This window comes from Microcebus murinus, chromosome 2, assembly GCF_040939455.1.
Source record: "Microcebus murinus isolate Inina chromosome 2, M.murinus_Inina_mat1.0, whole genome shotgun sequence".
NCBI lineage: Eukaryota > Metazoa > Chordata > Mammalia > Primates > Cheirogaleidae > Microcebus > Microcebus murinus.
The window spans coordinates 14,846,023-14,873,977 of NC_134105.1; the positions used below are offsets into that span (position 1 = coordinate 14,846,023).

The following is a 27,955-nucleotide window of genomic DNA, read 5'->3' on the forward strand; positions in this document are numbered from 1 at the left end:
CCTTCCCAAGCCTCAGTTGCCCTGTCTGCAGAAAGGTAAAGGTATGAGTGGGTGATGGCCTTCTCAGGCTTGTGGCAAGGGTGAGGGGAGATGACACACAGGCTTGGCATCATGCCTGGCACGCGGTGGGCGCTTGATAAGCGTGGGCTTTTGTGACCGTCGTTACCGTCGTTGCTAGTGTGTGTTATCTCACGTGGTTGTCACGCCACGTAAATGTCCCCCGCCAGCGTGCTCACACACACGAGAGCACACCCCACTTCTTTCACGAGCACTTTCAGCTTCCATGGCTCTGGGGACAGGGACAGTAATGTTAGTAACGATGATTCTGGAGACACCAAGAGTTAAACTTCACAGAGACTTTCTTGACTTCGGGTAGGGATTTCATCTGGGCCGTTTGTGGCCTGTGGCGGGAGCCCCGCTCCTCTCTCTGGGGCTCTTGTCACCAGGCAGCAGTGAGCTGAGCCTGCTGTCACCAGCCCTCCTGCACTGGGCTCAGGGAGCTGGGACAGGCCCGAGAGCCAGGAGGGAGCCCCACCTGCTGGCCAGCGCTGCATCCCGGGCGGGTCAGCCCTGCCTGGGGCTGGAGGTCGGGCCCTCGGGGTGTCCCTTAACCTCCCCGGGCCCCATTCTCCCCCTCCGTGAACCAGTGTGGCTGTCGCCAGTGTGAGTGTGCAAGGGCTTTGAGGAATGAGGCGGCCCGGCCTGTGGCGGAGGCCGACCGTGAGGAGGTGAGGCGCGAGGCTCAGCCGTTGGCTGAGTGGGCACGTCCTGGAGCCCCAGCAACGAGGGCACACCTGGCCCCAGGTTGGCTCTGGGGTGGCTCTGTCCCACTCAGAGCCTCAGACTTGGTAGTTAGGGTAACAAGGAGTCATTGGGGTTTTGAGGAGCGTGGCTGGACTTGTGTTTTGGATGGCCACACTGGTCACACTGGTGATCTGGGTTCTTTTGTTTGCAGGGCGCTGTACAGCATAGCTCAGCGTTATCTCAGTTTATTTGAGAGTTACAGCAAATAATGACAACTGATATTCACGTAGCTCTTAACGATTCACGGACATTATCTCATTTAATCCTCACAAGCAATCCTGCAAGGTGGGTCCAGCCACCCCATTTCACAGATGAGGAAACTGAGGTTCAGACAGGTTCTAGGTGATGGCAAGCTGAGACTCGAACCCAGGTCTCTGGGCCTGGAGCCCGCATTGTGTCCCTCAGGCCACCTTAGGAATGCGGGCGGTGAGGCCTACTCCGTGACCTCATTGTGAGGGCGGGAGGCAGCCCTGCACCGTCTGCTGGGCGAGGGACCACCCCCGTCCTCATGGGCCTGGTGGCTGGTTTGCCCAGACAGGAAAGAAGGCTGGGGTGAAGTGCCTGGTTCTCACACTCTCTGGACCTTGAACCCCGGGCCGGGCTGGCAGGTGAACATGCAGATTCCCACGCCCAGGAGGTCTGGGGCAGGGCCTGGGCATCTCCTGCTCAGGAAGTTTTCCAGGCAGTCAGCCTGTCCAGCTGGGCGGGAACCCTCTGGAGACGTCCTTGAGGTTCTATCTACTCCTCTATTCAATAGCCTGGGGACAGGGACCAGCCAGAGCTGTCCCCAGCATCAGATGTGTCACTCGGTTGAAGGACGCAGTGCTGGGTCCTGAAGGGCTGGCACTCTGCGTCCGGTAGCCAGGGTGACGCAGGCGGCCACTCCGCTGGGCTCCACCTCCGCGAGCACCACATGGGGTGATCGTCGAGCCCTCGCCGCGCAGCTGCCATCAGCGGGGTGGCCCGTGGACAGGGCATTTTGCCAGTGAGAACCTGGGCTCTCTGAGAGGCCAACAACTCTACTAAGGCGGGGGAGGCTGGCCCAGAACCCTGCCCTTCTCCAGGCCACGCCCGCTCTGCTCCGCCTCCCTGGTCCCCTGGCCAGTCGCTGTCTACTGCAGGACTCTGCCTTCGTGAAGAGGGCACGTTGTTCGTTTCCACAGTGTCACTTGGGCCTCACCACCCCTGGGAACAGACAGAAGGGCAGGCGTTAGCTACCCACTTTACAGATGAGAAGCCCAAGGCTCAGAGAGGGGACGTGACATCCCCGAGGCTGCACAGCTGGTGACCCAGGAAGAGGACAGAGGTAGGGGAGCAGTGTGTCCATTCCTGGGGCTGGAGACTCAGCGCCGGGTAGGGGCGCCCCGGGCAGAGAACGGATCCTGCCCTTGCTGCAGGCCTCCGGAGCCTGCGCCACTCTGGGCATCTGCGGCAGCTCCCAGCGCTGGCAGGGCCAGGCCAGGCCATTGGCATCGGTGGGGCAGCTGGAGCGGACTCAGATCGAGCTGATTAATTTATCCGGGCCCCTGGCAGGGAGCAGACAGGGAACAGCTGGCTGGCTCTTTGGTGCTCCATTAATTGTGACGATGACTTCAGCCCCAGATGTGCTGCGGCGCTGGCTCTGGCTGCAGCGTGGGGCAGGGGTTCTGCTTGGGTGGGGGATCAGGAAGCACAAACTCTTTCAGGTGAGGTCGGCACTCCCTGTGGCCCCGTAGGAGGCAGGACATCTCTCCCTTGGCCGAGGGAGGCGGGCAGAGCGGGCTGCGAGACCTGCCAGGCCAGCCCGTGCTAGTCCCGTTCGTCAAGTGCTCTCCCGGGCCGGGCTGAGCGGGGCACTTTGCGGGCATTTCCTCTTGCAGCCTCTCGAGCCTGGCTGCGGTGGGGCCTGTCTGAACCCCGTTTACAGGTGCGGGCACTGAGGTCCAGACGAGGCCAGGTGGCGGGGCTCGAGCAGGCAGGGAAAGACTTGAGACGCCCATGGCGCCCACGCTAACGCTCCGGCCGTAAGCTGCCACCCCGCGGGCTCTCGGAGCATCATGAGGTGTGGGCATCAGCCCCTGTGCCCTTTTAAGCAATAGGGATGACGGTCAAGGCGTTGCATGTGCCCTGGAGCCAGGACAGGGAGCCCAACCCCTCCTCTGCCCTCCTCACCCCCCTGCCCACCCCCATCCTCCTCGGAGCCCTCAGGAGTCGCTGAACTCAGCCCCACAGTCCCCTCCCCTGCCAGAGGTTCCTGCCTCAGCCCAGGGCCGGGCCAGCGGTGAGCGTGCACATGTCACCTCCGGGGGGACCGGGGAGGGGCCTGGGAGGCTGCGCCCACCTGGACTCCTGCTCCCTGTGGCGCAGCGGCCCCCACCACCTGGCCTGTGCCTGGGGGCACTCGAGGGCAGGGGGCATTTCTGGAATCTCTCTTTCTTTTTTTATGCTGGTAAAACACACACATAACATTGAACGTTACCAGCTTAACCCTTTTCAAGCGTGCGGTGCAGCGGCTTTAAGTGCGTTCACACTGCCGTGTGGCCGTCCCCACTGGGCAGCTCCAGGACTCTTCTCATCTTGCAAAACTGAGACGCTAACACCACTCTGCTTTCTGTCTCTCAGAATCTGACTCCTCCAAGCTCCTCTTACAGGTAGAATCATACGGCACTGTCCCTTCGGGCCTGGGCCGTTTCACTGAGCATAGTGTCCTCAAGGTTCACCTGTGTCGAGGCGCGAGTCGGGACTTCCTTCCTTGTTAGGGCGGAATGACATTCCATCGTGTGCGCGTGCGACGTGTTGCCTGTCCCTTCCTCCATCAAGGGACACCGGGGTGGCTTCCCCGATTCAGCTGCTGTGCGTCATGCTGCTGTGAGCGCGTGTGTGCCGATTTCTCCTTGAGACCTTGCTTTCGACCGTTTCGGGTCCAGCCATACCTAGACGTGGGATTGCTGGACCCCATGGTGGCTCCACGTTCACGGTGGGAGGGACCGCCGTGCTGCTTCTCACAGCGGCTGCACCATTTTGCATCCACACAAGGACTGCAGTTTCTCCGCGTCCTCGCCTGCGCGTGTTAGTTTTTCTGCTTTTTTTTTTTTTAATAGTAGCCATCCTAATGGGTGTGAAGTGGCATTTCAGTGTGGTTGGGATTTGTGTTTGCCTGACGATGAGTGATGTTGAGCGTCTTTTCATGAGCTAGTTGGCCATCTGCACATCTTCTTTGGAGAAATGTCTATTCAGGTCCTTTGCCTATTTTTTAATTGGACTGTTTTGCTCTTTGTTGTTTTTGAGTTGTGGGAATTCTTTATATATCCCAGATAGTAATCCCTCATCAGAAGTGCGGCTTGCAAATACTTTCTCCCATTTCACGGACTGTCTTTTCACTCTGCTGAGCCTGTCTGGTTTATTTCTGAGTCACCGACGCCAGCCAGCAGCCTGTACAGAAGCCGTCACACTCAACGTCCCTGCCACTCCCCCCGGTAGAGCCCAGGCCGGCCCACGGTGTCCCAGCGTTGGGTGGCAGGCAGGGGGAGTCTCTCCACCAGGCAGTCACTCAACAGGAGGGGCTGCTGGAGGATGTGGGGGGAGAGACATGTTGGAAGGCTCCCTCTGCAGCTGATAAGGAAACTGGACTCGCTGACTTCCCCAAGCAAGTCCCCACACTCTAGGGACGACCGGAGTAGCTGTACAGAGACGAGGTCAGAGTCTGGGCCCCAGACGGGCCCGAGTCCCAGTGCAGCCCCACCACCCGCTAGCTAGGCACGTCACCTCAGACATACGGTCCCCGTGTCTGAGCCTCTGTTTCCTCATCTGTCAAAAGTCACCAAATGGCCCTTCCCCAGAAGGACCGTGGCCTTCTGTGCGATCCGTCTGCAGGGCGCCCGGCATGTGGCAGCTGTGACAATCTACCAGAAGGTCAGCTCCCTCCTCCCGGGACTCCGCACACGGTGCCCGTGGCCGGCGGCAGGGCCGCTGGCAAAAGGGGGGCAGGTGCTTCAGGGGCTGTGTTCTCTCTGCCGCAGTGGGACTCCATCAACGAGGTGGACGAGTCCTTCCGGCCCATCCACACCTACCAGGTGTGCAACGTCATGAGCCCCTACCAGAACAACTGGCTGCGCACCAGCTGGGTGCCCCGCGACGGCGCCCGGCGCGTCTACGCCGAGATCAAGTTCACCCTGCGCGACTGCAACAGCATGCCGGGCGTGCTGGGCACCTGCAAGGAGACCTTCAACCTCTACTACCTGGAGTCGGACCGCGACCTGGGCGCCAGCACTCAGGAGAGCCAGTTCCTCAAAATCGACACCATAGCGGCGGACGAGAGCTTCACCGGCGCCGACCTGGGGGTGCGGCGGCTCAAGCTCAACACCGAGGTGCGCGGCGTGGGGCCCCTGAGCAAGCGCGGCTTCTACCTGGCCTTCCAGGACATCGGCGCCTGCCTCGCCATCCTCTCTCTGCGCATCTACTACAAGAAGTGCCCCGCCATGGTGCGCAATCTGGCCGCCTTCTCGGAGGCGGTGACGGGGGCCGACTCGTCCTCGCTGGTGGAGGTGCGGGGCCAGTGCGTGCGGCACTCGGAGGAGCGGGACACGCCCAAGATGTACTGCAGCGCGGAGGGCGAGTGGCTGGTGCCCATCGGCAAGTGCGTGTGCAGCGCCGGCTACGAGGAGCGGCGGGATGCCTGTGTGGGTGAGCGCCCTCGGCTGGGCAGGGCCGCTGGAGCGGGGAAGGGGGGGCAGAGAGCACAGGTGGTGCACACAGCACCTGGGAGGACGGGTGAGCCTCAGTGCTCCTGGGTCAGCAGACACTCGGCCACCTGTGTGCCCAAGTGTCGGGGGAGGGCGGGGGAGGGGGCAGGGGGAGGGGCAGGGAGGGTAGCTCAGGCCGGGCATTGCTTTAAGCGCCTTGCATGTGTTAGCTCACGTCATCGCCACCCCTGCCCTACGTGATCAGGACTGTTATTATCCTGGTCTTATAGATGGGGAGACTGAGGCACAGAGAGGCAAAGCAACTTGCCCAAGGTCACACAGCTAGGAAGTGGCAGAGCTATGATGTGGACCCAGAAGTCTGACTCCACAGTCGCTGTTCAAAACTGCTAAGTTTCTGGCCTGTAGGGTAGAGGTGTGGATCCAGGGCCCTGGGAGAAAGGTCTGGCGAGGGGTGCTGGGAAGGTGTGCGGGCAGGAGCGCCCAGGGGGCAGGGTCTAGGCTGGTCTGCCCCTGGGCCGGGGAACCAGGCTGCCCGTGTCGGGGGGACCTTGTCCAGGGACCTGTGGGAAGAGACAGCAGAGAGCCCCTGGGGCATGACCTAGGGTGGCACCTGTACCCAAGGGTGTGCTTCTGGGTTCCCACATCAGAGAGTGAGCCAGGCCTCAGGTGGTGTGCGGGCACGTGTGTGCGTGTGCATGTGCGTGTGTGTGTATGTGTGCGGTAGACCCCACCCGGGCGCGTGCAGCAGGCATCCCGAGCACAGGGCACCCTGGGAGAGCGCGTGTGGACAGACAGCAGATGCCGCAGCTGCCGCTGGTCCCAGCCTGGTTCCTCTCTGCCCTTCCTTGGTCTCCCCAGCAGCTGCACACATGGCAGCTCAGCCACCCAGGGCACAGTGACACGTGCTGCTGAGACTGCTGGTTCCCCAGGGCTGAGGAGAAGGGGAGAGGTCGTTCCTAGCAGGGATCAGAGAGACCAGGGCCTGTCCCCAGACACGCTCAGTGAAGCTGGGACGGGGCCCTGTCAGCTGCTGGGAATGTCCTCCCAGCCCTTTGCTGCTGCCATGCAAGGCCTGGGCCCGCAGCGAGTGGCCCTTCAGCCCTCAGCACCCACCCCTGCCCCCTGCGGGCAGGAGGGACCCCTCAGTGCTAACGGGACTGAGCAGGGCGTGGGCTGGCAGTCTCAGGTGACACGAAGGTAGTTACAGAGCTGACCCGTCCAGCAGAGGAGCTGTCTTGCCCAGAGACCTCTGGGACCAGGACCTTCCCTCCAGCCCCCGGGCCCTTCCCAGCCCTTCCCCGAGGCTCTCTGGTCTTCCTAAGAAATCTTTCTTTACACCCCAACTGCTACGAGTCCTCGCCTGTCCTGCACCCAACCCCAGAACACCTGAGACATTTGCTTGTTTCTGGCTTTGTTCTGCCTCAGTAGCCTGGTTTGCCAGACTCCCAGGCCCCAGCCTCTCGTGGCTCCTGGCACAGGCATCCCTATTCTTCCTGGCTTTCCAATAGAGAATGACAGCAACCCCCCTATTACTTTCACAGCTTGCAGGGGGTGCCCCTTACCCACCTGCTCATTTGTTGCTCATTGTAGCAAGGCAGCAGCTATTACAATTCCATTTTACAGATGGGGACACTGAGGCACACAAGATCGTGTCAACTGCTAAGGTCTCACAGCTGGTGAGCGGTGGAGCTGGGGCCCGAAGGCGGGTCTGTGTTGCTCCGAGCCAGGTGCAGGCTTTTAGCCCCGCCCAACCCCCCCCCCCCCAGGCTGCTTTCCCTTCCAGAGCTGCTCCCAACATCCCCTCCTTCTGATGGGGGTAACAAAGCACCTTAGTGACAATTTCCAAGTGTTTGCCATGTGCCAGGCACTTTCGTAAGTGCTTCTTACACATTATGTAGTGTTCGTTCTGTTGAGCATCTTCTGCATCTTGGGCACCAGAGATAGAGGCGCCTGGAGTCCCCGCCTTCAGGGAGTTCACGCAGTTTCCCATCCTTATGACAGTCCTCTAAGCGAGGTATTATAGCCCCATTTTACAGGTGGGAAAAACTGAGGCCCCTCATCTTAAGTAGCAGAGTAGGGATATGGTCCCGGGTTACCTGACTCCAAAGCCCTGAGCCGCTTCCTCTGTCCATGATACCCTCTTTAAAGCCCCACTTCCCTCCCCCTAGGGTGACATTCAGACGGTTAGTAACTGGTACCGCATAGGCCGTGACAATCGGGCCTCCAGCCAGTGCACGGCCACTCAGAGCCACCTCTGTCCCCAACTCTGGATTCAGCCACTGAGCACACATGAGCCAGGCGTTTGTCCTGTGTGTGCCGAGACACATGTGCCTGTAGGACGCAGACTTGCCCGCCTGACTTTGGGGTCAAGGCCTCGCTTGGGGGTCTCGGGTCACGCTCCAGTCTTCTTGTCTGGCAGGGGTGGGCGGCGGAGCCCAGAGAGGGACGCGTCTTGCCCACGGTTCCACAGCATGCCCAGGGCAGGGCCCTTGGCGGAAACCGCAGGGCCTGAGCAGCAGGACCTCCCGGGGCTGGCAGTGGCCAAGGCCAGCCCCATTTCCTGGGACTGCCGGCACATTAATAAAAAATAATAAAGAAGTGCCAAAGCGGGGTTAGGGAATTGCGGCATATTTTGAATTTTACATTTAAATCATAATGCAACATAATTATGCCAGTTGCAAGATAATTACAGGTTTTATAAAAAATATTAATTCACAGTACACTGCAGGCAGTGCAGGCAGTGAGATCTGGGAACGGAGTGCGGTTTTATGTCCCACCAGGAAAGACGCTTCTCAGCCTTGCTGGTGGGCTTCTGTCACTGCCTGTGTAACCTCGTTTGGGAAGGGCAGCACGGGTCCCAGTGGGAGCCTGCCCGCGTCCCCCTTACCCTCCCTGTGAGAAGCCCCGTCCTCCTTGGAGCCCCGTCACCTCCTCGGGGGTGGCCTGGGGCCACGCAGGAGCTGGGAGCACAGTGGTGCCTGTCCGGGGCTACTTGGACGTCCTCTCCTACCTGCGGCCACCCCTGCCCAACCTGAGCGGGTCTGTAGGAGCCCGCCTGAGGGGGGGCCCTGCCGGGGGGGCCCTGCCCAGTTTGGGGACCTCCTGTTCCCTGTTGAGCAGAGGAAGGGCTGGAACAGCGTGCCCAGCCCTGGGCCCCTTCCTTCTAGTGATAGGCAAAGGGGTCCAGAGCCTGAGGACTGCGGCAGGGGCCAGGCCCCCACCGACGGCACCCTGCCTGCCTCGGGGTTCCCGTTGTCTTAGTTTCTCCCTCAGAGCTCCCCTCAGAAGCTGGGGCCAGCACTCGATTTCACAGGGGAAGACAGAGCAGTCCTGGAGGGGAAGGGACCTCCCCGGTCACACGGCTCTGCAGAGGCCTTGCTAAGATTGCACTCGGGTCCCAGAGACCCATGGGAAAATGTCAGAGCCATGTGGAGCTAGTCCGGCTTCCCAATGGGGAAAGGGAGGCCCAGAGAGGTGAAGTGACTGACCCAAGGACACACAGCAAGGGGTGTTTGATGGAATCTCAGGTCTCCCAATCCTTCAACTAGAAAGCTTCCCACGCTACACAGCTCCTGACCCACTGGCCTTCCCCCACACCGGGCTCTACCTCCTTCCCCTCCCGGACTCCAGAAAGGGGAGGGACCTCTCAGAGCATCACCCAATGGAGACGCAGCCCAGAGCCTGAAGTCCTGGTTGCCGTCCTTCCTGTCACCTGGACGCAGAATATAAATCACCCTCCATGGCCCTAATCATCTTTCTATAAATATCAGAGTCTCATTTCAGAGGGGGAGCATGAACGACGAGCTCTTTTGCCTTCCTGACTGTGTTTAAAATCTGATTTAGAATTAATTTCCTCTGGCCGTCCACCGGCGGACACCTTATTTGTCAAATCTCAAGCTCTTTGCAGGGGAGAGCAGAGAGGTGGCCGGGGCCGCAGGCAGCTGCCGGCTTGACAGGCGGCCTGGGCAAGGTGCCCTCGGCTGGGGCAGGGGCCCTCCTGGCCCACGGCCCGACACCCGGCACAGGCAGACTCCGGAAGCCCCCCGGGTCGCCGGGCAGGGCCGGGCCCCCGCCCAGAGCAGCTCCATCTGTCTCGGCCATTAATTCCCGGCCCAGCCTCCAGGTCTCCGGGCTCCCTGAGGCCTGGTGATTAGTATTCTTATTAAAGATTATTTTATTTTCATTGCGTGGATTAATCTGGCCTTGACACGTTATAGCCATATGGATATTAGCCCAGTGCGTGAGGACTGCCGGCTGCTGAGCGACAGAGCGGCGAGGCCACCCCCGAGCCCCGGGACGGTGCTGAGAGGCCGGGGGGCAGGAGCGGGGGGCAGGCCACGGCTCCCAACGCTCCCCCACCCGGCTTCGTGTCCCCGGTCAGCTGGGAACCTGGGGCAGGGCACTCAAGCTCCCTGAGCCTCCTTTCCTCTTTTTTCAAACAGTTCTATTCATGCCAGTGACACCCAGTTGTCATACCGAGTGCCGGGCACCTTCCTGGCATGAGTTTCCACGAATTCACTCGTGCAGTCCTCACTCCAGCCCTCTGAGGTGGGTACTATTATTCTCCCCACTTCACAGATGAGGAGACTGAGTTCCAGCAAGGTGCCCAATGTCACTTAGCCCAGGAAAAGGGGTCAGGCAAGAACGAGAACCCAAGCAGCCTGCCCCGGAGTCTCTGCTCGTACCTGGCAAGGACTAGAGGAACTCTGCAAAGGGCCAGGGACTGGCGGAGGCAGCCACCGTGCTGTGCTTCCTTCCGGCCACGCGTCACACCAAGATGACCAATGTGCCTGTCCCTCGTTGCTCTGAAAGATCCTTGTGAGCAGGGCCAGCCCGTATTTCTCTTGGGTCCATAGTAGAAGCTCAGCGAATGTCAGGGGAAGGGATACAGGCGACACTAAGACGTGCATCCGGTAATTGCAGGGAGAATTCCTGTCATTCAGCCCGACAACAGGTTCAACAAATACCTGCTGCCTCCCCGCAAAGCCCCTCCTGCTGGTGCCGTCTCCACCGGCTCCCGGGCCAGGAGAAGCCTGTGCCCCGGGCTGTGCCCCAGGACTGAGCCTCCCAGGGTGCTTCTGGGAAGAGGAGGCGAGATCACAGGGTGTCAACTGGGAGCCCCCACGACTCTGAGCTCCCAGCCCCCAGCCAGGCCTGTGCCCTCCCGGGGTTGCTCCGAGGGGAGAGGATGCCCCGACCCCGGGGCCTGTTTCCCCAGCCCCGCAGCTTGCAAGCCCCGCAGCCCCTGAGTCTGCAAAGCCACTTAAGGGCATTAGCATTTCTCTCGATTCCAGGTTTCCTCTGAAGTTCGTAAAATTTTACAAATTAACCTGGTTTTAGCTGTTATAATAAAGAGATACGATCAACATCCGAAGATGAAATGACGTGACGTCTTTCCAAATGAAGCTGCTCTCAAGCACGGAGCTTTCAGAACGGGATTAAGTGGAGACAGAATCCCAGTGAGCTCCCTGCTGGTCCCTGTCCCAAGGGACGCCGGCCCCACGGGAGCAGCTGCCTGGCTGGGTGGCATTTGGCTCACCCGAACCTCTGGAGTCTCTGTCTGCCCAGAGCAGATACGGGTGGGGGCGACTCAGTGCGAAACCCCCGCCGGCGCAAGCAGCTCCCGTCCTGGGCCAGCCCTGCGCCAGGCGCCCGGCCTGAGATGAACAGGGCAGCCCGTCCTGTCCTCACAAGGGTCTGCCCACAGCGACCGCGGGCTAGGAGGAGAGTCAGACACAGAAACAGGAGCACAGCCGGAGTGTTGTAGGTGGTGAGAGCACGCAGGGACTGCGGAAACAGGGAAGGGAAGGGTCGTTTCTGTGTGTGTGTCTGTGTGTGCGCGTGTGTGTGTGCATGTGTGTAGAGGCCTAGGAAAGTTTCATCAAAGGATCAGTATAAATGAACCCTAAAACAAGAGCTTGATAGGCAGACGAAGGAGAAAAGGCATCCCAGGAAGAAGTTGCAGCACGTGCAAAGGCCCTGAGGTGGGAAACAGCCGCTGGGTGTGGTGGGTGCCAGGGCTTTAGTGTGGCCTCACGATGGGGGAGGTGGCACTAAAGGCGCTGCAGGTGGAGCTGGTCCGGCAGGGAGGGGTTTCAGCGCCAGGCTTTACTGGTTAAGCCCTGGGGGGCCAGTGAGGGAGTTGAACAGGCAGTGACTGAATGAGACTCGAAGTTTAGAGATCCCCCCAACCTAGACTGTTCCCTCGCCCTGCACAGTGGACTCCTCCCGGCCACCACTCACACGCCATCCTCTCCCCGGGGGAGGGGCTCCCCTGCCGCTTACCCCTCCGCTGCCTCGTCCCCCATTTCCCTTCTAGAAAATGCTCTCGGCTTGTTTGCTGTGTCTTCCTCTCTGACCCGGCAGCCCCTTGGGGGCCGAGACTGTGGCCCCCGTCACAGCTGCCTCCGGGGCGCAGGACAGACCTGGCCCAGAGCCAGCACCCGGGAGGCGCGGTTGCCCGGGTGAATGGTCCCACAGGCGGCCGGGGCAGGCAGGCCGGGCTGCAGTCATCCAGGTGAGGGACACAGAGTCCTGGGCCCCAGAGTGGCTCCTCTAAATGGGACGTCTGTGGGGGCAGGAATCTGTATTTTCAAGTCTGCGCACGTGTGGGAGCCCCGGGTCCTGCCACGTGTGCCTCTTTTCCGGTCACATTCCCGCCACCCCATTCCCTGTCCTCCCAAGTCACACCCTCCTTTGGCCCCCAGCCCCTAAGGCTGGGGTCTCAGCTAAGGACTGGTGTCCCATAATGGACAGGACAGCACCTCCACGGAGGCTGGAGACAGGGCCTGGGAAGAGGCCCTTAGGAGGGGCCCAGGGGATTTGGAGAAGCTCAGGGCTGAGGCCGACTTTGGGGCGGGGACTCGGTGTCAGGGTCCCACCCTCAGCTCTGCCCTGCCTTGCTGTGCAACCCTGTGTCAGTCACAGGCCCTCTGTGCTTCCATCCCTCCATCTGCACGTGAAGGCCGCCCTGGGCGCTGCTGGAGGTCTGCACCCCTGTCCCTCTGGGGGCTCCGCCAGGAAGCTCTGGGTCAGAGTAAGAGCTGTCCCCGAGGCCTGCCAGGGTGGCCTGGCCAGCTCACCTGCGGCCGCCTTCTCCTCCACAGCCTGCGAGCTGGGCTTCTACAAGTCAGCCCCTGGGGACCAGCTCTGTGCCCGCTGCCCTCCCCACAGCCACTCTGCAGCCCCTGCCGCCCAGGCCTGCCGCTGTGACCTCAGCTACTACCGCGCAGCCCTGGACCCCCCGTCCTCAGCCTGCACCCGTGAGTACCCCCCAGCCCCCACACCGCGAGCCCTAGTCTGGGCCAGGACCCCGTGCTCGGGGTCCCAGGGAGCCAGTTCTCTGTTTGTGGGGCAGGGGCGGGTGGCACTCCAGCCCAGGGGCCTGTCTGGGGCTGGGAGGGTGACTCTGGCCCCTCAAGGGTGGCCTTGACCTCTCTGGGCTCCTAGCCCCTGTCAGGTGTCACCTGCCATCTGTCCCTGGCTTCTCCTCTCTGCTCTGGAGGAATGGAGCCGGGCTCATGCCCTTCCCCGTTCCGGGGCCTCGGTCCTCTTCAGACCTGGCTGTGAAGCCGTGTCCTGGGGCTGGGTGGGCAGGCTGGGGTGCCGACCTGAGGGTGAGCATGGGGTCACAGTGGCGCCCCACTGCCGTCACCCATGGGCTGGTCGGAGCTGCTGCATGGCGCAGCTGCCTTGCATGTGCATGGCGTGCTTGTACACGGAGGTGTGTGTCTGGCTCTGCGTGTGCCCTGGGGTGCGGCAGCGGCTGTGTGGCAGCGTGTCGTGTCTGCAGCTGCTCCTGCGGAGGACATCTGCACCGTGTCTGCAGGCCTGCGTGAGGGCGGGAGATGCACACGTGTGCTCACATATGTAAAGGGTCCTTAGGGCTATGTGTGAGTATCCGGGTGCCCGCAGGGGACGCAAACACACTGCGAAGCTTGAAGGAGCGTGCCTTGTGACCTCAGCGCGTGTGTGTGTGCACGGCACGCCTGGCCCAGCAAGGAAGCGTGTGCCCGGCTGGGCGTGGCTGTGCGTGCCTGTGCCCCGCGTCCCTGAGGGCGCACGGAGGCGTTCTGGCGCCCGCGCCTGCAGGGCTGCGTGACTGCTCGGGTTCTGCTGACGCAGCGCCTGCGCTCCCTCCTCCCTGCCCTGGAGGGCCGCTCACAGCCCGGCCGCCCGGCCCAGCCGCCTGCCCGCCCCGGGCTCTTGCGGGGGTGAGGGGCACTTCAGACTGTCCTGACTTTGCCCCGGAGTCTGCCCTGCCTGGACCCCTCTCCCCTCCCACTCACCCATCACCCCCGAGCCCTGGGCTCCCTGCGCATGGCAGGTGGGACATCCAGGTGGATCCACACCCACATGCATGCGCCTGCCATGCACACACTCACACGCACACACGTGTGCCCCCCACCCTCCTCTGCTCTGCCCAGACCTGTGCATTTTCCCCATGTGGCACCTGCAGCAAGGGCAGCCAGGTGACATGGTGACAGCAGGGCTGCTCGGGCAAGGCTGGCCCGGCCTAGGTCACGACACTTGCACAAAGCTGGCTGGACTCTGGTTTTCTTTCCAAACCCACAATTCAGCGCCTTAAGGTCTAGAAAGCTCAAGACTGAAAAGGACTAGGTTTTTAGTATTCCAGACCCTTCAGATTTTAAAATTCTCTCCTCTTCGGATGGCAAGATTCTTTGTGATTCTGAGCTCCTGCAGTTGCATTTTCTGAAGATCTAAGATTCCCGCCTGGGTTCTGGGAGCTGGAATTCTGAGGCCAGGGGTCCACACAGTCCCCCATGTCCTCCTGCCTCAAACCAAGTGCCACCCCCAGCCCTGCCCCCGGCCTGCTCAACAAAGGGGCTCCTCCCCCCCAGAGTCTTTGTGCCGCCCAGACTGGGGGCCCCGTTCCAGGGGTGGGGGAGGGGTTGCTGGGCACACACAGCCGTGGGGACGCGTGGCGGGCTGCCTGGGGTTCCACTTGACCCTCCGTGAGTGCTCAGTGGCATTTACATTAAATCCGGCACGCAGGTTAAGGAATGGATGTGGCTGCCAGTGACTGGGTCACTTCACCAGCAGGTGGCTGCTGTGGGTGCCCCAGGACCGTGCATCTCTCCTGCGCGGGCTGAGAACTTGGGAAGCACAGACCCGGAATCCCTGTGTCCTGCGTGGGCGGGGGCGGGGCGCTTGGGTTTCTGTGGTCACAGGGACACAACCTCTGCCCTCGGGGAGCATCCCGAGGACAGATGTGACCCTATCCTTAAGGACCCCTAAATGTGACGGGGAGCCTTTCGCTTGGGTAACCCCGGGTCGGACAGTGGGGAGGCTGGGCCAGGCTCCACCCCACCTCTCACCCTCTGCCTCCAGGGCCTCCGTCGGCACCGATAAACCTGATCTCCAGCGTGAATGGGACGTCGGTGACTCTCGAGTGGGCCCCTCCGCTGGACCCGGGCGGCCGCAGCGACATCACCTACAACGCCGTGTGCCGCCGCTGCCCCTGGGCCCTGAGCCACTGCGAGGCGTGTGGCAGCGGCACCCGCTTCGTGCCCCAGCAGACGAGCCTGGTGCAGGCCAGCCTTCTGGTGGCCAACCTGCTGGCGCACATGAACTACTCCTTCCGGATCGAGGCCGTCAATGGCGTGTCCCACCTGAGCCCCGAGCCCCGCCAGGCTGCCGTCGTCAACATCACCACGAACCAGGCAGGTAGGCGGAGAGCTCCGTGCCCAGCCCCCGCCCGCGCCCACCGGGGTCTGAGGGCTGAGGGCCTCGGGCAAGTGCCTGGCTGGCGGGCCCTGCCCTCCCCACCAGCACCCAGAGCCAGAGGCGCGTCATGCCCTAGGAGAGCGGAGCATGCTCTGTAAGCGGGAGGAATCTGAAGGCACGCTAGCGTGGCGCCATAAGCCCAGCTTCCAGAACTTCCCCGTCTGGCCCGACTCCTCCTTGGTGCGATGGGAGTAGCAGTGCCGGCCTTAGGAATGAAAGTGCCTAGCCCAGCACCTGGCCCAGGGTAAATGCTCAATAAATGTCATTACAAAATAAAATTACTCTGATGATCATTTTCCAGAACAGCTGCCACTGCTGCCCCTGGGACGGGTTTGGTCACACTGGCTTGGAGCACAGCCATTTGTCTGTTTCCAGCCAGCCAGTGGGCTGGATTCAGCCCCTGGAACCTCCTCCTTTTCAGACTCTGGGGGGTCCTGCCTGACCCGAGAGCCCGCCAGGGGCACCTTCCTGTTAACGGCCACCTTCGAGTGTGTCTGTGACCCCCGGGCTCCTACCTGCTGTCTCCTCCCAGCACCGCGCAGCCCTGACACTGTTCCCACCATGTCACAGAGGAAGAGACCCAGGCCAGAGAGCTGCCCAGGAAGTGGCAGAGCCAGGCGTCCAGCCCAGGGCCTCCCCACACCCCAGTGAAGCCCCCGCCCCCAGCTCTGAATCCAGGGCAGCCCCCCTCGCTGGGCCAGGGCTCCGTCCACGCAGGAGCCTCCCTGTCCAGCGGCATTTGTGGGGCACCCACTAAACGCCCAGTGCTGTGCTAGGTGCTGGCGAAACAGTGAGGAGACCTGCGAGCCCCCCCACCCGCCCCTCCCTCGACCCTGCATTCCCTCCCAGCCTGTTGTTTCTCTTCCCATAAAATCCTCTCGGAAGAGCCGGCCGTGCCCACCACGCCCGCCCCTCTCCTCCCTGGCCTATTTCCTCCCCTCTCTGCGGGAACTGACACCCCGCGTGCCCACGTCCACTGGGCGCTTCTGCCCCGGCTCTCTCGGCCGTGGAGCACCTTTCTCTTGCAGCCACGCCCGAGACTCCCCATTCTCCCTCCCCCGCCTGGCCTGGCCTGCGTCCCTGCGGCCCCTCCTCACACACCTCTCGGGGCTGGGGTGCCCGTGCGCCCCGGCCCTCCTCCTTCCTGTGCGCCAAGGCCAGCCTCTTCTGCGTGGCCTGGTCAGGGCCGGCGGCTTTGAGTTCCATCCTTCACGCTGTCACCACGCAGACCTCTCCCCGGGCTCCAGCCGCCCACGCCCATCTCTGCTCGGGCGTGTGAGAGACAGACAGCACCCCCACACCTGCCCCTCCCCCGGAGCCCCCGCCCAGCACCTGGCACCCCGACCGCTGGGTCACTGAAGCCCCAAACCCAGGCTGTCACCCTGACTCTGACATTCCACACCCATCCACCAGCGAGTCCCACGGGGCCTCCCTTCAAAACCACCCCGTCACCCTCAGCCCCCCACCATGCACGCCATCACTTGTCACCTAACGGCCACAGGAGCCCCTCCCACCTTGCCCCCGAGGGTCGCTCTCCGCACTGTTTCCGAGCTAGCGTCAGAAATCTGCGCGAGATGGGGCTGGGTTTGGGCCTTGACCCTTTAACAGCTCAGGCTGAGCACACCTGCGGCCGGACCCTCAGGCCCCGGGTGGGCCCAGGACCTCGCTCCTGCCACCCTCCAGCCACGCCCCGTCCTCTGCTGTGCTGGCTCTCGCCCTTCCAGCCGTGCTGGCCTCTGGTCCTCGTCCTTGGGCACCCGAGCCCTTCCCTGCCGCTGGGTCTTCACCTTGCTTCTCCCTTCCCATGACTCGCTCTGCCCCCTGACGTTCTGAGGCTGGTCCCTCTGCCCTGGGAGGCCACCCTGACCACCCGGCTAAAACAACCCTGTGCCCTCCCAGTCCTGCCTGAGGTCCCTTCCAGCACCACACCTTCCGTCTGCCTGCCTGGCACTAGAACAACCTGCAACGATCCTGCCCTGCCGGTTGGTTTTCTCGCTTCCTGCCTGTCCCCCTTCCTAGCCCATGGCTCCCTGAGGGCTGTCTTGGGCCCTGCAGTGTCCCCTGGTCCTAGCCCGGTGCCTCCTCGGGGGAGGATGGAGTGGAAGCCCACAGCTCTGGGATGGGGCCCAGGGGCAGAGCCAATGGGGAGGACTGTGTCCCTCCTGCCTGCCCCTCGGCCCCTCCCTCCACAGCCACCTCCTCCTGGAGCCCTCCGGGAAGCGCAGCCCATTCCCTCGCCTTGAGCCCTGGTCTCTCTGCCCCACCCCTGCAGCACCTCCCGCCTCGGGACACCCCTGGTTTTTAAGAGACACTCCCTGTGTGTCCCTCGTACAGTGGCCTCATGAACCCTCACCTTGCCCTGGCAGGTGGTGCCCACCAGCCTCCCTTTACAGCTGAGGGCACCAATGCCCAGAGCCGCCGCCGACTCACCCAGGTCCCAGCTGGCAGGAGAGGGGCCGAGGCCTGAGCCCACACCTGGTTCCCAGGCTGGCCACACCCTTCCACCCCACTCTGGAGCTGCTTGTTAACTTTCATGTCAGAGTCATCCCACAGTATTTATTAGGCACCTACTGTGTGCAGCTCCTGCCTTCAGGGAGCTCCCAGGCCAGCTGGGGAGACAGGATGCCCAGACACGAGGGAAGAACCGGCCACGCGGGGCAGGTGGGGTGTGGGGGAGCGGGGCAGAGTGGGACTGGGCGGAGCAGAGGGACGGGAGGCCTGCGGGCTGGAGGGGCAGGTCCCTCCGCTCGGCTGTGGCTGTGTCTGTACCCGGCACCTCCCCGCAGACTCACCTCGGGGTAACTGGGAGGGAGGGGTGGATGAAGGGATAGGTGAGTCGGTCAGCGAGGGAGCCCAGTGACCTAGTGTGACTGACTGGAAGGATACCTGACCTCGGATGGCCCCGGGGCTCAGCCCACCTTCCCTGGGAACCCAGAGCTGTCCCGGCCGTCCCCTCCAAACCCAGGCAGGGGGGCCGCTTCCTCCATTCTCGCCCCTCCCTCTGTCCTTCCCTCCTTGCTCCAGCACTCTGAGCACGAGACCCAGGCCCGGCTCCGTCTGGCTGGGCCAGGTGACCCCGGGTGCTGACCCGGCTGGCAGCCAGCGATTTGCCAGGACAGAGGTGGGGTGCTGCTCTCCGGGGGCCGGGGCAGGACAGGGTCCCGGGCAGGGCCTGGGAGGGGTGGGTGGGCGGCCGCCGGTCCTCGCCCCACTGCGGGTCTGACGGGGCGGCCTCCCCAGCCCCGTCGCAGGTGGTGGCGATCCGGCAGGAGCGGGCGGGCCAGACCAGCGTCTCGCTGCTGTGGCAGGAGCCGGAGCAGCCCAACGGCATCATCCTGGAGTACGAGATCAAGTACTACGAGAAGGTACCCGCGGGCGGGCTGGGGCCTGGGCGGGGCTGGGGGCCGGGCCCGCTGACCACCCTCCCCTGCAGGACAAGGAGATGCAGAGCTACTCCACCCTCAAGGCCGTCACCACCAGAGCCACCATCTCCGGCCTCAAGCCGGGCACGCGCTACGTGTTCCAGGTCCGCGCGCGAACCTCGGCAGGCTGCGGCCGCTTCAGCCAGGCCATGGAGGTGGAGACTGGGAAACCCCGTGAGTGCCGGGAGCAGGGAGGGCGGGTTCCGCACCCAGCCCAGGCCGGGCCGAGGAGGGGACTGGCACCCGCCGAGCTGGTGCAGGCCAGGATTTCCACTCTCGCTGTCCTGCGGGGCTGTTGGTGGCATGGTTGCAGGTGGCAAGCAGAGGCTCAGGGGGGAAGTCACTTGCCAGGGCACCAGGGCCAGCAGCACCCTGTCACCTGCTGGCTCTTGCCAGGCATCAGTGTGACTTGCAGGCCCCGATTCCCGTCACGGCAGAATAGCCTCGTGATCGTCCCAGAGCCGACACTAGCGAGCGGTTTGTCCACGTCCCCAAATGAGGGTCGGAGCAACAAAGCGATTTGCCCGCGGTTGCCCAGCAAAGCAAGATTTGAACCTGGTCAGTTGGGGACAAATTCCAGGCGCCTTCCCCAGTGTCTCCAGCAGCAGCCCTGGGCACACGCCAGCAATGCTCATTCTCAGGCCCTGCCCCAGCCCCCGAGAAGTGCTGAGGCTGGGTGCGCAGCGATGTGGGGGACCCCAAGGCACTTTCCTGTTTGGGGAATGCCGACTTAGAGGCTGTCCCTGCCACTCTCCCCTGCTCAGACAGCCAGTCGGGGTCTCATCTGTGCGTGGCCCCTGCCACGTGCCGGTGCTGGACAGATTACAGCCACCCCTCCCGGCACCCCCTTGCCACCTGTGTCTCGAGTGCTCACAGGCCTGGCGCCACCTTGAGACTGCCCGGATGTGCCCCTCCAATCTCATTACTGTGTGGCCTTGGGTAAACTCCTTGAGTTATCTGTTCTCTCCTCTGAAAACTGAAGGTAGCGCTTGGCCTCCCTGGAAGGGATGTGGGGAGGGCTCACCGAGGCTTGAGTGTCCAGCTGTCAGCACACTCAGCCTTGTCACTGTCAGAGTAACAAGAAGGACAGGCATTTTTATGCTCATCTGTGCTTGGCTCCGAGAAGTGACGTGACTCTCCATGTCACACGGTCCCAGGAAGCAGTGGCACCAGCGTTGGGAAGCCAGGCCGCCCAGGGCAGCAGGCTCTTGAGGGGAAGCTCAGTAGAGGGCAGGTAGGAGCAGGGGAGGAGATGGCCTGCGCCCTGACACTGGGCTGGCGGTGGCTAAGGGGGCTGCCCACCAGGCCTCAGGGCGCCCAGACGGGCCAGTAAGGCTGCCAGACTCTGGGCCTGAGGCCAGAGCTGAGAGCCTGGTCCCCCACCCCGGCTTCCCGCTGCAGGGCCCCGCTACGACACCCGGACCATCGTCTGGATCTGCCTGACGCTCATCACGGGCCTGGTGGTGCTTCTGCTGCTGCTCATCTGTAAGAAGAGGTGGGTGGCCTGGCCCAGTCCCCCAGTCCTCCTAAGCGTGCTGTGCCCCCTGTCTGCCCCCAGCCCCACCGAGCCGGTGGTCCCCACGTGCCTGGGGCTGGCTCACTCACAGATACACCATCTCGCTTAACCTAATGACACTTCAGTGATTTAAAGATTCTGACCTCGTTTTGTAGGAAAGTAAATTGGGGATCAGAGAGGTCAGGCCACTTGCCCAAGTCACACAGCTGACAGATGCCCGAGCTGGGACATGAACCCAGGTCGGTCAAGCTGAAGATGTACGCAGTCACCTGCTCCTTTCCCCTCCATCCTGGAGGGAGGCGGATGCGGGCTAGTGTGCCGAGCGCCGGCTTAGGGTCCCAGACTGCGAGAATGGGAGGGTCATCCCTCAGACGGGAGACCGAGGCCCGGGGAAGGGGCTTGCTGAGGTCACGCAGCGAAGATGGCAGCTGCGGCCCCACCCCCGCGCCCCCTGAGGTGGTTTCATGGAACGCGGGGCTCACGGCTTTGCTGTGAGGATCAGGTGGACTGGGGGCATTTTGTAGCTCACAAAATGCTTGTGACTGTCACGGCTGTCACAAGTCAGCTGGGTTGAGAGCCTGAGGCCGGGCCTCCCCTGCAGACTCCAGGCGGGGCAGGAGCCGACCTGCCGGGGAGGGGAGTGGAGGGGACGGGCCGGGCTGGGGCTGGGCTGGCCCCAGGCAGCGCGGTGGCCCCTCCGCAGGCACTGTGGCTACAGCAAGGCCTTCCAGGACTCGGACGAGGAGAAGATGCACTATCAGAACGGGCAGGGTGAGTGCAGGGCCCAGGGACCTGGGGGCAAAGAGGCGGCCAGGTGGGACCCGTGCTGGACTGGGGGTGGCACAGGCGGGAAGGAGAAAGGTGGCCGCAGAAGAGACCAGAGCCCCAGAGACAGGATGTCTCTGATATTTTAGATATTTTAGATATTTAAAGGATATTTTAGATATTTAAAGTAATACAGTTCACTCACATTTTTAAAATGTACTATGGAGTGTGCGTAATTCACATGGGTATAAATGTGAGAGGAGAGAATCTCATTCCAAAGATGAGTACAGTGTGTCACTGAAGTCACTGCTTTGTCGTGAATGTGTCCAAGCAGGACAGAGTGCATGGCAGGTTAGGGGACCCGGCACCCGGGGGCAGTGCTGTCACCTCGCTCGGGCTCGCAGACTCCCTGGGGATGCCAGAGACCCTCTCCCGGGGGGCAGTGCTGTCACCTCCCTCGGGCTCGCAGACTCCCTGGGGATGCCAGAGACCCTCTCCCGGGGGTCAGTGCTGTCACCTCCCTCGGGCTCGCAGACTCCCTGGGGATGCCAGAGACCCTCTCCCGGGGGGCAGTGCTGTCACCTCGCTCGGGCTCGCAGACCTCCCTGGGGATGCCAGAGACCCTCTCCCGGGGGGCAGTGCTGTCACCTCGCTCGGGCTCACAGAGACCCTCTCCCGGGGATGCACGAATGTGCACACGCAAACCCCCTTCGGGGGGTTCATGTACTCATGGACAAGGACTGCTACTGCAGAGAGATTTTCAGGATTCTGTAGAGACCCCAGGAAATTCTGTAGAGACCCCAAGGCACATCTGGGGGTGCCACCTCCACACCCCACTCCTATGCCCAGGCAGACGTCAGCGTCAGTCCTGGCGCTCATTCCCACTGGGCCTGAGCGCAGCCTCAGAATCCTTCTTAACACAGTCTTCCAGGGAACTGTGTTCAGTCAGTCCAAGGGGACACTTGTGGTGAAAATTCTTTTTTTTGCCCCATCCCCACCCCAGAACAATGTAGAAAGACCTCAGGGACTCTAGAAGTGACCCCAGAAAATGACAGACATGCTCAGAACTCACTGGAGACTCCACAGCCCGATAGAGACCCCAGAGCTACTCCACAGAGACCCCACTTTCACTGGGCACACACCGATGGGGCCCCTACTGTCTGCCCCCACATCCAGAGATTCCCGGAGACACCCCTCCCCCTCCCCCAGACCCACCCCAGGTCCAGGGAATGCCGGGAGAGAGATGTTCCTCCCGGACCCCACTGAAGGACCCCCCTTGGCCCTAGCACCCCCTGTCTTCCTGCCCCTGCACCACCCCCCGGGGAAGCTGCCAGAGCCCCAGTTCTACGCAGAACCCCACAACTACGAGGAGCCGGGCCGGGCGGGCCGCGGTTTCACCCGAGAGATCGAGGCCTCCAGGATCCACATCGAGAAAATCATCGGCTCTGGTGAGCCCCGGGGGGCGAGGGGGGTCCGCACAGGGGCAGGAGGGCACCGGGGGAGGAAGGGGAGACGGAGGCCCTGGCCGGCCCCGGGTGGGGGTCTGGCGGGGGAGGAGGGTCCCACTGCCCTCCCCCGCCCCCCGCTCTGGGGTCTGCAGGAGAGTCCGGGGAGGTCTGCTACGGGCGGCTGCAGGTGCCGGGGCAGCGGGACGTGCCCGTGGCCATCAAGGCCCTCAAGGCTGGCTACACGGAGAGGCAGCGGCGGGACTTCCTGAGTGAGGCGTCCATCATGGGGCAGTTCGACCACCCTAACATCATCCGCCTCGAGGGTGTTGTCACCCGAGGTAGGTGCCAGGCAAAGACAGCCTTACCCTGCAGGCCCTCCTGCCCGGACGGGGCTCCAGGTCCATCCCCTGGTTCACTCTGCTCTGCCCTGGCCCCGTCCCCTGGGCTCAGGTGCCCGGGTGACTCTGGGGGTGCCCAGGGCCAGGGATCCAGCAGGAAGGAACCCTAGGCACCCGGGGATCCTCAGTGCTGGCCCAGATCCTGGGGTGGGGGCTTGCTCCTGGGGGGTCTGATCAGCAGCCCCGACCCCCACCAAGAGCCCCTCTCCCCCGCCCTTCCCCAGGCCGCCTGGCCATGATCGTGACCGAGTACATGGAGAACGGCTCTCTGGACGCCTTCCTGAGGGTGCGTGTCTGCCCGGCCGTGCCCTGGGCTGCGGGAGGGAAGTTCAGTCTGGGTGCTGGGACTCGGCCCGAAGCCCCCAACCCCTGCCCAGCTTGCACCCAGCAGGCCTGGGGAAGGGGCCGCAGGTCTAGGGAGGGGGTCTTCAGGACAGCCAGTCTGACTGCCTCGCAGCCTCTGCTCTGCGGGGTCCTGCTGCCCTGCACGCAGGCCAAGGGGGGCTCCGAGGGGCCAGGCCCCGCCCTGCCGGGGGCACGAGGGGGTGGCGGGAACGGCTGGGTCCCCAGCTCCTGTCTGTGCTGGGCGCTCTCGGGCACCCCGCCCAACCTCCTGGGCCTCCATCTCTCCTTCCACCACCGGGGTAAGGATCGCTGCTGCCCCGCCTGCCTCCCAGGTTGCTGTGAGTGTAAACGGGGCCAAGAGAATCCACCTTAGACTGCCAGGTGCTTCATGGCAGGGGGAGCACTTTGCAAGCTGCCGAGGCCAGCTCAGCTCTCCAGCGCCGCGAGTGCGGCTGGGAAGGGTCCCGTCCTTGGCCCAGGCGCCTCGCTGGGCGCCCTAAGCCCAAGCCCGTCCCTCCCTCTGCAGACCCACGACGGGCAGTTCACCATCATGCAGCTGGTGGGCATGCTCAGGGGCGTGGGCGCCGGCATGCGCTACCTCTCAGACCTGGGCTACATCCACCGCGACCTGGCCGCACGCAACGTCCTGGTGGACGGCAACCTGGTCTGCAAGGTGTCCGACTTCGGGCTGTCGCGGGTGCTGGAGGACGACCCGGATGCCGCCTACACCACCACGGTGCGTGGCCACACCCCTGCCCGCCGGCCGGGGCGGGGTGAGGAGGCCCCCGGGGGCCCCGAGACCCAGGGCCGAGGTCTCGTCCCCAGGGGGTTGGGCGAAGTTGGCAGTGTCGGGTGCCCCCAACCTGGCGCCCAGTCTCCTCTCCCCACCCAGTCCCTTCCCTGGGAAAAGAGGGGTAACAGCCTCGCCTGCCGTTCCCGATCCCAGTGGATCCTCCCTGGGGGAGCCCCGGGGAGGGCCCCCACTGCCATTCACTCCCTGGGGGACGTTGGGCGGGTTGGAATCTCTCAATCACACAGACTCCGCATCTGTCGCTAAAGTTTGGCTCCAAACTGGCCGTTTTCAAACGTGTTCCATGGAGATCAGGGCTTCTCTAGGGCTCCCTTAGGGGCTGCCCGACGGGCTCTGCCCCACGCTGGCAGTCACAGCCTCCCTCCGGGTCTCTCCCACTGAACCTTTGAGGACAGTTTTACACAAGGGAGAATTTTGAGACGGAAAAGAAAAACAAGAGGAGGGAGAGGAAGAGTCAGGAAGCTACCAGGCCACGTTCCCTGAGCTGCCGCCCTGCACGGGTATCGGCCTGTTGACGGCCACGTGCCGAGCAGCCACGGTGCGCCAGGCACCCGGCCCCCTTCCCTCCGATCCGCCTCCGCGGCGGCTCTGTGGGGCAGGTGTCCCCACCGGGACAGGGGCTCTCGGAAGGGGAAACGGGCCCCAAGCCACTGCCTGACTCGGGCTGGGGAGGAGCCCGGGCCGAGGCCTGCCAGGTCCGGGCAGCCCTCAGCACTTCCGTGGCCGTCTCAGGGAGGGAAGATCCCCATCCGCTGGACGGCCCCCGAGGCCATTGCCTTCCGCACCTTCTCCTCGGCCAGCGACGTGTGGAGCTTCGGCGTGGTCATGTGGGAAGTGCTGGCCTACGGGGAGCGGCCCTACTGGAACATGACCAACCGCGACGTGAGTGGGGGCTGGGGCGGCGCGGTGGGGCCCGCGGGGAGGGGCGGCCGGGCCAGCGCTGTGCCTCCGCAGGTCATCAGCTCCGTGGAGGAGGGCTACCGCCTGCCTGCGCCCATGGGCTGCCCCCGCGCCCTGCACCAGCTCATGCTCGACTGCTGGCACAAGGACCGGGCCCAGCGGCCCCGCTTCTCCCAGATCGTCAGCGTCCTCGACGCGCTGGTCCGCAGCCCCGAGAGTCTCAGGGCCACGGCCACTGTCAGCAGGTGCCTCGCGCCCGCCCCGGCTCCACTGCGGCCAGGCTGCTCCCAGCGTCGCCCCAGACTCCGCCCTGCCCCAGACACGCCCCAACTTAATCCAGGCCCTGGGACGGCCCTGCCCCGACCCCTGGACCAGACCCCGCCTCGCCCCTTCCTCACCCGCTCCTTCCGGGCTCTGTCCCTCGGACCCCTGCTCTGCCCACTGCCCCGTCTGGCTGCCTGGGCGGAGGCTGAGGATGGCTAGTGCCGGCGACCCCAAGGACGGCCGCTCACCAGAGCCCCTGTGCTGCAGGTGCCCAGCCCCTGCCTTCGCCCGCAGCTGCTTTGACCTCCGAGGGGGCGGGGGCAGCGGCGGGGGCCTCACTGTGGGGGACTGGCTGGACTCCATCCGCATGGGCCGCTACCGAGACCACTTCGCTGCCGGCGGCTACTCCTCCCTGGGCATGGTGCTGCGCATGAACGCCCAGTGAGTGCGGGCAGCGGGGCCCTGGGGTGGGGCACGAGCCAGAGGCAGCTCCAGGGGAGGGCATGGCCCGGCCTCGCGGGCCGCCTGGCCAGCGCCACCTTCCTCCACAGGGACGTGCGTGCGCTGGGCATCACCCTCATGGGCCACCAGAAGAAGATCCTGGGCAGCATCCAGACCATGCGGGCCCAGCTGACCAGCACCCAGGGGCCCCACCGGCACCTCTGATCTGGGGCAGGGCCTGAGCAGCAACCGAGCCAGCCCCAGGTCACGCCGCTGTCAGAGGACTTGCAGGGCTGGCGGTGGCCGGGGAAGCCCCAGGCCTCTGCCCCTCGTCCCGGGCCGCCCTCCTTGCAGGCGCTCGGGGCTGAAGGCTCCGCCAGGGACCCGGAGTCATCGGGGGTCAGCCTGCAGGAAGGGGACTTTGGTGCCCAGCGTGGCTGGACACCTGTGCTCCACACCACTGAGTCAACAGAGACTTCGTTCACCTGCTTCTGTGCACATGTGTGCACGCGCACGTGTGTGTGTGCATGCGTGCTGTGGGGAGTGTGTTCTCGTGAGGTCCTGGGAGCCCATGTGAACGACAGGTGATCACGCCTGTGTGTCCACACAGTCCGGTCCCAGAATGGGTATGTGCATGTTATGACACGTGTGCTTATCCATTACGGCTGGGGCACATATGAGTGACCATGGATGACATGTCATAGCATGTGAGCAGGGAACTCAGCGTGATGCCACCCAGGTCCCAACACCAACGGAGCCTGGGAGAGGGTCACGCCTGCCACCCCCACACCTGGAGGCTGGAGCCGGGGCCACTTCCGAACCGCACCAGCACCAGGCCCACCTCGTCTCTGCCTGGGTGAGCCCACCCTGGCTGTATCTCAGGTCTGGGTCCTCCCTCGAGCCGGGGGCCACCTGCAGCCTCCGCCCGGCCCCCACCGCTGCTTCAACAGGAAAACAGGGTTTCCGGCCAGTCCCACTGGCCACCTTCCGTGTAGGCGTCACGGCAGAGCACACAGACGCCCTCGGCGGGACCCTCTCGTCTCTGCTGCCTTCCCCCGACGGCCCAGGCCTCCTCACTTGGAAGTCCCTTTGCCAACCTTTCCCTGCCCAGCCCTGCGCCACCCCCGGCCATGCCTGGGATCACACACCATGAGGTCCCAGCTTCTCAGCCCGCCTCCATCCCTTCCTGTACCATTGGGGAGACTGAGGCCTGGAGGGGGCGTGCCTTGTCCAGGTCACATGGCAACCAAGGGTGAGAGTTGGGGCCTCCTGCCTCCCAGCCCAGGGCTCTTCTCCCCACACACCACCCCACCCGGACCACCGCGGGGACAGGGCGCCTGGGAAGCCCCTCCCCCTCACAGACGGACCCTCCCCCTTACGGCCCACCAGGGTATGTAAATATCTTTTTTCTACCATGTCAGAATATTTTTTCCTCACTCCTGACAATGCAAAAATGGTCTTCAAAGCACATAAAAAGCACCCAGGGTGAGAAAGCCCCATCCCAGGGGCAGTTTGGCAGGTGGTTCAAGGCACCCCCATCGGGTGCCACCTGCCAGCCCCAGAGGAAGGGGCCAGCTCAGCCCCCAGCCCCAGCCCCACAGCCAGCACAGCGACCCGCGGACACACCAGCACTGAGCCCCTCCCTCCTGCAATAATTCGGGGCGTCAGCCCCGCCCAGGTGCCGCGGCCAGCTCTCTCCACCTCTGAATATTATGTTTCTCTGTGGCCGAGCTGCTCTTCCTTCCTATGGAAGTCGGAAACTTGGGCAGGACACGACGGGGGCGACCCTGTCTTCCTCCCCACCCATGCTCACCCGGTCTCTGGGCTCTGGATCCTCACTGTTGCGGGGCACGGTGGGCCTGGCACTTGCAAAAGTGTGGCCCCTGCCCCCAGTGTGGGGTCCCTCTCGGGGTCCCCAGGGCCTGCCTCTCTGTGGTCTCCACCCTGAGTCTTGGACTTACCCACAATGAGAATAAATTCTGCCTCATCTTTGCCTGTGTTCCCCATTTTTTTTCTCATCTCTACAACCTTGACATCTGGTGGGGAAGGAGCAACTCTGTGCTGAGCACCTACTGTATGCATTCCATTGTTTTTACCTCTGTTTTTCTCATTTGTCCCCAGGGGTGGGATTCGTGCACCCATTTTACATATGGGGAAGCTAAGTCTCCTAGAGGTCAACTTGCAGAAAGTCAAGGATGGGTGGGGGATGAGCCAGAACACAGGTCTACCTGACTCCAAAGCCCGTGCTCTGCTAGGAGGCACCTGCAGGCCCCAGATCCTTTCTTCCAAGAGGGGCGGACAGTGCTTAACCCTGGAGCCAGTCCCTTGCAGCTGGGCACCACCTCTGCCTAGCGTGCTCTTGGGGAAGAAAGACACCGCCTGGAAGAAGAGGAGCACACGAGGAAGGAACAT

General features: G+C 63.4%; 2 protein-coding genes across 2 annotated transcripts in view; both read left to right on the forward strand.

The window, feature by feature from the left end:
* EPHA8 (EPH receptor A8) overlaps window positions 1-26,991 on the forward strand; it is a 33,075-nt gene extending 6,084 nt beyond the window's left edge. The window contains exons 3-17 of the mRNA XM_012768676.3: window positions 4,803-5,466; window positions 12,593-12,748; window positions 14,838-15,173; window positions 18,474-18,598; window positions 18,667-18,829; window positions 20,057-20,150; window positions 20,875-20,942; window positions 22,223-22,384; window positions 22,537-22,722; window positions 23,007-23,068; window positions 23,654-23,863; window positions 24,671-24,820; window positions 24,893-25,083; window positions 25,370-25,543; window positions 25,654-26,991. Of these exons, the coding sequence (XP_012624130.2) occupies window positions 4,803-5,466; window positions 12,593-12,748; window positions 14,838-15,173; window positions 18,474-18,598; window positions 18,667-18,829; window positions 20,057-20,150; window positions 20,875-20,942; window positions 22,223-22,384; window positions 22,537-22,722; window positions 23,007-23,068; window positions 23,654-23,863; window positions 24,671-24,820; window positions 24,893-25,083; window positions 25,370-25,543; window positions 25,654-25,768 (2,856 nt within the window). The 3' untranslated portion in view covers window positions 25,769-26,991. The remainder of the gene's footprint in view (window positions 1-4,802; window positions 5,467-12,592; window positions 12,749-14,837; window positions 15,174-18,473; window positions 18,599-18,666; window positions 18,830-20,056; window positions 20,151-20,874; window positions 20,943-22,222; window positions 22,385-22,536; window positions 22,723-23,006; window positions 23,069-23,653; window positions 23,864-24,670; window positions 24,821-24,892; window positions 25,084-25,369; window positions 25,544-25,653) is intronic.
* The window catches only part of C1QA (complement C1q A chain), a 383,888-nt gene that overhangs the window by 326,123 nt on the left and 29,810 nt on the right, over window positions 1-27,955 (forward strand). The gene's annotated exons all lie outside the window — the stretch shown is intronic.